Source organism: Chrysemys picta, chromosome 1 (genome assembly GCF_011386835.1).
Source record: "Chrysemys picta bellii isolate R12L10 chromosome 1, ASM1138683v2, whole genome shotgun sequence".
Lineage (NCBI taxonomy): Eukaryota > Metazoa > Chordata > Testudines > Emydidae > Chrysemys > Chrysemys picta.
The window spans coordinates 236,835,512-236,845,944 of record NC_088791.1 but is presented as its reverse complement, the minus strand read 5'-3'; the positions used below and the strand labels follow the sequence as shown (position 1 = coordinate 236,845,944).

At 45.7% G+C, this 10,433-nt stretch overlaps 1 protein-coding gene across 16 annotated transcripts in view; it reads left to right on the top strand.

Moving 5' to 3' along the window:
- The first annotated feature begins 702 nt into the window (after window positions 1-702).
- The window catches only part of TSGA10 (testis specific 10), a 75,098-nt gene continuing 65,367 nt past the window's right edge, over window positions 703-10,433 (top strand). For 3 of the 16 annotated variants that reach the window (XM_065591682.1, XM_065591647.1, XM_065591676.1), the window contains exons 1-2: window positions 872-1,054; window positions 6,597-6,716. In XM_065591682.1, the coding sequence (XP_065447754.1) occupies window positions 998-1,054; window positions 6,597-6,716 (177 nt within the window). In that variant the 5' untranslated portion in view covers window positions 872-997. Of the gene's footprint in view, window positions 1,055-3,937; window positions 4,055-6,596; window positions 6,717-10,433 lie in introns of those variants that run through there. The other 13 variants (XM_065591662.1, XM_065591659.1, XM_065591629.1 and 10 more) reach the window with 11 other exon arrangements.

Below are 10,433 nucleotides of genomic sequence, written 5' to 3'. Positions count from 1 at the left end.
TATTTTTTGTAATTAATAAACTTGGTTTTGCTTTATCTAAACCAGTGTGTGGGAATCCTAACTCAGGGGCAAAAGGCTGTTGCATATTCCTCTCCACATTGAGGGAGAGGGTGAATTTTATGAGCTTATGCTGTACAGTTCCTTGTGCTGCGCAAGATGGTATAATTTTGGATTTATATTCCAGAGGGGGTGCATGCCTGAGGAGCTGGGAATAGCTTTCCCATGCAGGGGCTGGTTGGAGAGCCTGCTTGTAAGCCTGAGATAAATTGGGGGACAACCAGAGCCATCATCTAAGCCTCAGGTGTGCATTAAAAAAACCACACGCTATAACGATCTAATGATTTTGTAAAACGCTGGAGGCTTTTCTGGGGGTGGAGGCTCACTCTCAGGAGCCCCTTGCTCAAATGACCCCATATCTGGACCACTAATACTACCCATCACTCCCCCACCCCCACCCCATTGACAGCAAATTTAAAGTAAAAAATATGAGCATGCATGTGGGGAGCACTTAGGAGTTGTCCTTGAAACAGAAAACGCGTCTCTGCCCGGTGCGCGCGTGAAGGCAGGTGAGTGAAGGTGGGCTGGGGGGTAGAAGGGCACGAGACGAGCGCGCGCTTCACCGCCCGCTGTGTGCGCGAGCGAGCGCGAGCGGCGGTTGGGGGGATGGAGCGCGCGGCTCGGAACGGGGCGGGGGCGGGGGAGGGGCCAGGAGAGGAGCGCAGGGGAGCGAGGGGGTTAATGCAGCAGGTAACGAGAGAAGCGCAGGAGGGGTGGCTGGACGGAGTCCGGGGGCAGTGAGCTGTGGGTGACCGGGAGGAGAGACCTCCTCCCGCCTGGCTGCGAGGCGAGGCCGCCCTGCCCTGCCCTGCCCAGCAGGGGGAGCCGGCGCCGGGTCTCTGATTGGGCTGCGGGGCTGGAGCGGGAGAAGCGGGCGCCACGGCGGGTAAGTGCGAGGGGGCGGTGGCGGAGTCCGGCCAGAGCCGGGGGAGCCGCCGCCATGAGCGCCAGAAAGTCCCCGGGGCGCAGGAGGAGGAAAGCGGCGTGTCCCGCGCAGGTACAGACCCCCCCTCTCCGGGGCAGCTGGGGGGGCGGCCCCGTCTGGTGGGAGCCGGGGACCCCTCCTGCCCTGCCGGCGGGCGCGTGAGGCCTGGGGTTGGGCTCGCGCAGCCTGCGCTGGGAAGACCCCTCGCCCCCCCCCACCCCCCGTAAGACCCGGCGCGAGGCGCAGGTTCCCCGACTGCGGGTGACCGCGGGGCCGTCGGAGCACAGGGCGCTGAGGCTGAGCATAGGCTGGGGACCCGGGACAAGGGCTGGCCCCGCAATCACCATGGTGACGGCTTGACTCCGGCTGACAGGCAGGGGGCACGGAGAGACGTTGGGCTTTGTTTGAGACTAAGTGCCCTTAGCTTCTGGGTAGCTTTCTTTACTTTTAGAAACGCGTAATCTAGGTGTATTTAGTGTATAGACTACTTCCGTGCAGATAGTGTAGTTTACTTTAAAAAGAAAAAGCCATTATCAAATCTGCACCTGTTTTGCAGAATGTCAGAATTTCCTAGGTCAGGCACAAAAGCTGCTTGCCCACCATTACAACTATCAGGATGGAAAAACAACAAGGAGTCTGGTGGCACTTTAAAGACTAACAGATTTATTGGGGCATAAGCTTTCGTGGGGTTTTTACCCAGGAAAGCTTATGCCCAAATAAATCTGTTAGTCTTTAAGGTGCCACCAGACTCCTTGTTGTTTTTGTAGCTACAGACTAACACGGCTACCCCCTGATACTTGACAGAATGGAAAAATGTTATTTTATGCACTGGTTAACCTCCCCACCACTCCGCCCCCCCCTTCTTCCAAGCACCCACCACTGCCCTGGCAAAGAGAATTTTGAAAGGTTATTGCATAAAGGTATTCTGGTATATTTACTTTCTAAAGACAGTGGGTAGCATGTTTATACAAGAATCATAGAATATCAGGGTTCAAAGGTACCTCAGGAGGTCATCTAGTCCAATCCCCTGCTCAAAGCAGGACCAATCCCCAGACAGATTTTTGCCCTAGATCCCTAAATGGCCCTGTCAAGGGTTGAACTAACAACCTTGGGGTTAGTAGGCCAATGCTCAAACCACTGAGCTATCCCTCCCTTCCCTTCTCACAATGTGTAAATTAGCAAGTTTCAGTAAGGGGTTAGCAAAGCTTCACTTGTTTGTTTTTTTAAGGTCAAATAGATCTGACATAGTAGACTTATAAAAAATAGGTAAAGGCATATATATTCAGGTTCTGTTATATCCCAAATTTGTTAGTTTTCAAAGTTACCTTTAAGTTTAAAAAAAAAAAGAGCAAGGCTAGTTTTGCTTTTTTTCAGGGCTGGATCTAGTGAATTTTCTGTTGATTTTTATAGCAACAGACTTTAACCCTTATGCATTATTTTGCATCTAATATCTTTCATTGTAATCTGTGATAAAATACTATTATTTTACATTCACTTAACCGATTTTTATTTTATGTGCCCATTACAAGGAGATCAGGGTGCATGTTGTCTGTGATCTACAGTATATCCTTAGGTTTCCTTCCACAGCATGACCACTTTTTTTTTTAACTGAACCAATTTGTCCCACCCATATTTGTGGCCCAATCCTGTTTCTTTGAGATCCCTGGGAAAACTCATATTAACTTTAATGAGAGCAGGATCAGACCCTTAATTACTAGTATTTGTCCTATTTTTTTATTTCAGTTTGTCCTAAAACTGTTTGAACATTACTCCTGAGGGAATTCTGCACCAAAAAATTAAAAATTCTGCGCACAATATTTTAAAATTCTGCACATTTTATTTGTCAATAAATAAATGCAGAGGCTCCAGCATGGCAGTGGGGAGCGCAGACCAGTGGCTGCACAAAGGTGGGAGATCACCCTGCAGTCCCCCACACCTCCAGGACATGGACTCAGCGGTGAGGCTGCACCCAACCCTGACATAGCACAAAGCTTGGACCTGCCCCAGAAACACCTTGGGGCCATGCCCCTCTGTGCCAGATGCACCAGGTATGGGGCAGGTAGACTCAACCAGACAGGATCCAAATATGGAAAAGCTCAGTGTGGGGGGGATCCAGGTGTGGGGTGAGAGGATTCTGTGTGGGACAATCTGGGTGTAGGCAGCTCAGTGAGGGGATATGGATGCACAAAGGCTCATTGTGGGGGTTCCAGGTACAAGGGCAATGGGACTCTGCAGGGGCTTCCAGGTGAAGGTTGTTGGGGTTCAGCAGAGGGGTCTGGGTGTGGGGATCTCAGAGGGGGTGAGGGTCTTGGGGAGTGGAACTTGGTGGGGTGCAGCTAGTTGGTGGTCAGTGGCATGAAGGTCTGGATGTGGGAGCTCAGAGTGGTGCAGAGGATGGGGCATCAGGGTGTGGGTTTGAGTGCAGGGAGCTCAGTGGGGGTGGTTGGGGTGCAGGGCTGGGGTTCCGTAGGCAGGGGGTCTGGGTGCAGGGAGGCTCCAGATGCAGCTGTTGAGGTTCGGTGGGGTGGGGTTTGGGTATGGAGGTCTAGGGGGGTTCTGGATGTACCGAGTGAGGCTTGGCAAGGGTGTCTCGGTATGGGAGGTTCAGATGCACAGAGGTTGGGTGGATGGGGGAGCAGCTCCCCATACAGTGACCCCTCCTTCCACAGCTGAAGAGTGATGGGGGCAGGAAGCAGGGGAGGATGCTGAGCTTCCTGCAGCTGGGGGAGATTTCTGGGGGTGGGTCTGACACAGTCGCAGCGGCTCCTTGCAGGGGAAGAGGCAGTCTCATCCTCTCCTGCCTCCAACCCAGCTGGGATTAGCAGCTGATCCCAGTTTAGGGTAGGTGCCACTGGGTGGGGTTTCTCCAGACCCACTGTGATTTACCTCTCTGCCGGCTGCTCTGGGTGCCTGAAACATTGTACCTAAGCTGCTAGGGAGTAGTGCGTGACTGCTCTTGCAGCTTCCCTATCAGAAAGTCATTTTTCTGCATGGAAGCAAAGAAATCTGCGGGGGACATGAATTCGGCACAAGCGCAGTGGCGCAGAATTCCCCACATGAGTAGAACATATGGTCAGTTTTTGCCATCTCTTTATGACAATAACTTTCCTGATAATTTTCAATATGATTCTGTAGAGATGATTATTTTACCAAATTTGTCATTTTATAAGATTATAATAATGTATCCACTACTGCCTCAAATAGTTTGTCATCTGTTTTGAGATTCTTGGATTTATTATTAATCATTAATTACTATTAATCTTTGTTTTTTTTTAGTAGTGCTTTAAGGCCAGTTAAGAACGGGGCCTCACTGTGACAGTCTCTGCCCTGAAGAGTTTACAATCTAAATAGACAAGACAGTTTTGATTTTTTTCAGGGCTAGATCCAGTGGCTATTCCAGGACTACTCCAGCTGGTAGGAGTAGCTGCAGAAGCAGGGACTTTTGGACTTTTAGAGAACTTTCTACAGTTGTTTTGACTGGAGCTTCTGTGTCCTGTTTTAACTGGCTGTTTGCTCCAAACCTCTTTCTCACAGTCTCTTCAGGTCTACTCCTGTTATCTGCTTCTTCCCTGCCCCATCCCCCTCAATTCCATTTCCTTTCCTTTTCTTTCCATTTAGCTTATCCCTACAGAAGGAACCCCTCTTAAAAACAATTGTAAAACTAATATGATGTCTTCTGCCACTACATTGTTCACTTTGCTTTTGTGTTATACCCTTTTCCCCCTGGGGTGTCTCCAGCTGGCTTCTCTTTATTTTTTTGCTATCATATTTGACACAACTGATAGGAGCATTGCACTTCAGTTATGTAAGAGGGCCCAGTCCTGCAAACACTTACACACATTGAAGTCAATGTGACTACTCACATGTGTAAAGTTACACACTTGTGGAAGTATTTGCAGGATCAGGATATATATTTGATATACAACATAAGGGTATGTACATCATTGGAGTTTTACCTCAGTAATCAGTCTTCTGATTTTACAAAGGAATTTGTTTCTCTCCTATGAATTGTCAGTGGGTATTCTGCAAGGTTCTATTTTGGGTCCACTGCTTTTTTTTCCCCTTTAGTCTGATGCTTTTAAGTATCATTTATATGCAAACCATAGCTAATTTAATGACAGGTTTCAGAGTAGCAGCCGTGTTAGTCTGTATCCGCAAAAAGAACAGGAGTACTTGTGGCATCTTAGAGACTAACAAATTTATTAGAGCATAAGCTTTCGTGGACTACAGCCCACTTCTTCGAATGCATCCGAAGAAGTGGGCTGTAGTCCACGAAAGCTTATGCTCTAATAAATTTGTTAGTCTCTAAGGTGCCAGAAGTACTCCTGTTCTTATAGCTAATTTAGTTTCTTTATTTTTTTAGGACAGCAACTAGCTGCTTTTATTGCTTAATATGGACAAAATAAAAATAACAAAACTTTTTTGCTTCCAAACTGGGTTATTTTATTTTCTGCATTAAGGGTCTGATCCAGTGCTTACTGAATTCAGTGGAAATACTCCAGTTGACTTCAATGGGTGTTGGATCAAGCCCTAACTCCCATTTCTACAATTTTGGGGTTTAATTCGGACTCTGATGTTTTACATATTAAGTCAATAATTAAAATGTATAGATTTTAAAATTTGTAATTTTTTGTCTTTGTTACTAAATCATTGATGTATGATTCAGTTATTTCTTGGTTTGACTGTTGTAATGGCTTTCTTGCCAGGTTTCCTACTTTTTCTTTTTGGTGTACAGTCTGTTCAGAAATATGAAGTTTGTTTTCATTATGTTTATTATTCTTCAATTACTGCTTTATTCAGGTCATTACACTGCCTAAACCTAACCTGTAGAATTAAGTTAAATGTAAGGCTTTTTCTATACTTACACTCACTCATTTATAGAATTTTGTTTATTATTCTTACTGCAATTTACTCTCAGCTTCAGAATTGAGTTTTATTGCTTCTATGCTACTAGTTTTCCACATCAAAATATCAGGCCTTTGTAGTGTGGGGCCCTAGTAGTGTGGGGCCCTAGGCTATATTTTTAAAGAAAACAAATGTATTTTCCACTTTGTTTAATATATTTTTGGGTTTTGCTTGTTGACATTTTTTATATTTGCTTTTTTGTTTGATATTTTGTTATACTTGTAAAAGATGATAGATAACATTGGCATCAATTTAATTATTAATAATGTCAGACTCAATTGAAACAAGATCCTCCCCACTTTCGCTTTTTAAACTTGTCAAAGGAATGGAAAATCTATATGCTTTACTGCTAACTCCCTCTCCCACCCCGCTCCCTGGCCAGAGGAGCAAGAGACCAGTAATGAAATCTAGCTGTCTTGCATGGGATTGTAGAACAATTCCACTAAACTACCAGACTAACCTAAAACCTTTTGTTTGTTTTTAAAAATGAAATGTACAAAATTTATCTTTAGCTTCTCTGGTGCATCCATGAACGGTGTTATCTCAGGATATTCTCTCAGTGTGCAGTGTTAAGTACCTTAAGGGGAAATATTGTTATGAAATATCTTCAGGAGTATGTCTTCTCCCATTTTCAAAGGTCACACTTCATGACTGCATGCAGAAATTCATTCCACAGAAGTACTTATACTGTTTTCCATTCCCCCAAAAGGTAACAACAAGAGAAGACCATTTTAATATAAGGGATCCAGTGTCTGACAGTGAGAAACCTTTTAAATTGGAAGGAAAGGCTAAGAACAAAGACAAAGTCATCCATAAACTGAATTTAAAGGTTGTTTTATTTTTCTACTTTTTGTTTTTTGCTTTGGTGGCAGTTTGTAAGGAACAGGAATTCTGATAATTTTATATCATGAAATGATAACTCAGCAATAACATCTGTTCTTTAAATCAGTGTCACAGTCTGTAGAGCTGGCAAGCCTTTTCTTACTGATAGAGTTGCAGAACCAAATCAATTATGGCATGATATCCTGACTATGTTGCATCATTTACATCATAGCGTTTTGTCAGTATGTGATGATGTTATGTCAGCATGACTTAACATCCTTAAATATTGATGGAACTTCACAAAACAAAAAACATCATAGTTTAGTTAGTGACTTTGTGTATATTCATTTGAGGTCAACTACTGTCATTCCTTCATCTCTCTGTTATTGAGAGAGAGGGGAGTCTTCCTAGGACTAATGGCCAGATTAGGAGGAAATGATGGTTATCCACACAAGACTTGTTCGCAGTCCCAAATATCTAAATGTTTCAGCTGAAATCATTAACAGTGAAGTAGTTACCAATGTTGCATTTAGACTGATATAATTGGGCTGTAGAGTTAATACTTTTTTTTTTGGTCTGTAGAGTTGCAGACACTTCCCCAAATTTAATGCACACAGTCATTAAATTATCATTACACATTTTCCAGTTAATATGCTCTCCCACAAAAACTAAAGACTCCTAAACCATGCTCAATCTCCAGCCCCTCTACTTAAGTGCCTATGAGGAAAAAAGGGGTTTTGTAGATGTCTGGATGCTAACAAATTCATGGTCTGGTTAGCAAGATGGGACGCTAATTCTAGAGTCGAGGATACGCTTCCAGGAATTCCTTATTTATGTTGAGGAAGCTCCAGCTCAGGTGTAGGGTTGCCAACTTTCTAATCTCACAAAACTGAACATCCTAGCCCTGCTCCTTCCCTGAGGCCCCGCCCCCACTCACTACATTTCCCCCTCCCTCGGTGGCTCACTCCCCCCACCCTCACTCACTTTCACTGGGGTGGGGCAGGGGATTGGGGTGCGGGAGGGGTGAGGGCTCTAACTGGGGGTGTGAGCTCTGGGGTGGAGTCAGAAATGAGGGGTTCAGGGTGTGGGAGGGGGCTCTGGGCTGGGGCAGGGAGTTGGGGTGCAGGAGGGGGTACAGGCTCTGGGCTGGGAGTATGGGTTCTGGGGTAAGGCCAGGGATGAGGGGTTTGGGGTGCAGGAGGGGACTCCAGGTTTGGGAGGGGGGAGCTCAGGGCTGGGGCAGGAGGTTGGGGCTCAGAGTTAGGCTTACCTCAGTCAGCTCCTGCTCAGCAGTGCTCTCTGCCTATCCTGGCTCTGCGCTGTGCCCCAAAAGCTGCCAGGAACAGGTCTGGCTCCTAGGCCAGGGTGGGAGGGGGCAAGGAGGCTCCACACAGCTGCTCTCACCCACAGGCACCGCTCCCCAGCTCTCATTGGCCGCGATTCCCGGCCAATGGCAGTGCGGAGCCAGTGCACGGAGCCCCGTGCGCCCCCCCCCCCCACATAGGAGTCAGGCCTGCTGACCGCTTCTGAGGCACAGCGCAGTGCCAGGACAGGTAGGGACTAGCCTGCCTTAGCCCTGCAACACCGCTGACTGGACTTTTCATGGTCCAGTTGGCGGTGCTGACTGGAGCCTCCAGGGTCCCTTTTCGACTGGGCGTTCTGGTCGAAAACCGGACACCTGGCAACCCTACTCAGGTGCCATTGCAGATCTTAACTGTGGCATAGGGAGGGAGACGGTCACTCCGTTAACTAGGCCCTGAAACAAGTAGGGCTTTATATGTTAAAAGCAGCTCCTTGTACTCTATTCAGAAAGTTATTGGAAGCCACCGACTGTGAATGTTGTTATAAGAGCACTATGTGACACATCTCTAAATATGCATGCAGTGGCATTTTACTCTAGCTCAAGCTTCCAAATGGTTCCAGTATGCAGCCTCTTGTACAGTGCATTTTAGTTGTCTAGTGGCTGATGGTAGCAAGGTCAGCACTGGAAAGGTTACTCTCTTCTAGCAGGCACAGGTGAAAGAACATTTTTTTTTTTTTAATTACAAGTGCTATTCTATCTTCCAGAAACAGCCCAAGTGCTAATATGATTCCAAGATTGCTAGTTTGAATCATAAGTAATTTGAATCACAAATGGTATTTTGAGAGCACAAAGGCTAAGCGTTCTCTTGATGAGTTTAGGTCAGTAACAATCACTGAGGCACTTAGGTTGACCAGATAGCAAGTGTCAAAAATCAGGACAGGAGGTGGGGGGTAATAGGTGCCTATGTGAGAAAAAGACCGCAAAATCAGGACTGTCCCTATAAAATTGGGACACCTGGTCACCCTAGAGACACTAGAAGATTTGGGACCCCACAACCTGTCTTTGGAACCTGTGTCCTACCTGACTGGGAAGGCTAAGAGAGAAAACTTGATTCATTGCTGGTGGATATTGTCAAATGAGAGCGTGTAGAATGCCAGTGTCTCTTAAGAAAGCTGTTGCTTGGCTTTTTCTCAAGAAACCAGCATTTGATGTAACAATCTGTCTCCTGTTTAGTAGCTAATCTTCTGTCTTTGGTTAAAATTAGATAGAATGTTATAGTAAGACAAGCTTCAGAATAGCTAGAGTCTTCTTGACCCTTGTCAATTTAGATATGTACCTTGGTGCAAGACAGAAGCTGCCGTGGTAGTGGTGGTGGTGGTAGATTTCCTACTCATGGATAATCTGAGATCTCCATACTGATATTGTTAGGTCTATCAGCTGTTTTTCTATACTGTTGATTACAGAGTAGTAGTAACTTATCTGCAGACTAACGGAAATGGACAAGCAGTTCCTCAGATGATACTATCTTTTCCTTATTTAGTGTTCTCTGATAGTTGTGAAGGGCAATAGCCCTTCAACCCTTAGGGTGATGTCATTTGGAATTTCACAATTGGTTCCATCTTGTGTGCCTTTTTATTCAATGTATATTGGAGCTGGGAGGAGGTATGGGTAGCAGTACTGGTATGTTGATAATATCCAGCGTCATATCCCTGTTTCACTTGATCCAGCAGCCGGTGCTGTTGAACTACTGGCTCAGTGCTTGGGTTGAATTGGAGCATGGAGGAAAGTTTGCTGGCTGAGGTTCAAATTGGACAAAGCTGAAGTGATGCTGGTCGGTTGGGAGAAGAAATCAGAAGCTATTGTGTATATTATATCTGTCCCTCACATTTAGCATGTGTGCCTGCCATTTGTTTCTAGAGTTCATAATCTACAGGTGCTTTTGGACTCCTGGCTGTTGCTGAATTATCCTATAGTAATATTGCCCAGGAATGTTTTTCTCCATCCTCCTATGGCAGGAGACTGCTACCATTTTTGTGCCTTGGTCATCTCAAGATTGTTATAGTAACATGGTCTACATGAGGCTGTACCTCAGTCAACCTGGAAAATGAAGCTGGTGCAGAATGCAGAATTTTGGTAGGAGAATGTGACATTTGTGCTCCGTGATCTGTGCTATCTGGCTTTTGGGTAGAATGTAAGGTGTTACTTTTTATATGAAAAACCCTAAATGGTTTGGATCCTGTGTACTTGAAAAACTGCCTATTTCACCTTCTCACAGTTGCTCAAATTAGAATCCTGTTGATATAAAAGAGAGGGAGATGCCAGCCTGGTGTTCTCTGTTAGGGCCCTCAGCTTTGGAGAACACTTCTTTCCTTCATGGTCCAAAACAGCCTCAATATGGTGATCTTTTGAGCATGCTTCAAG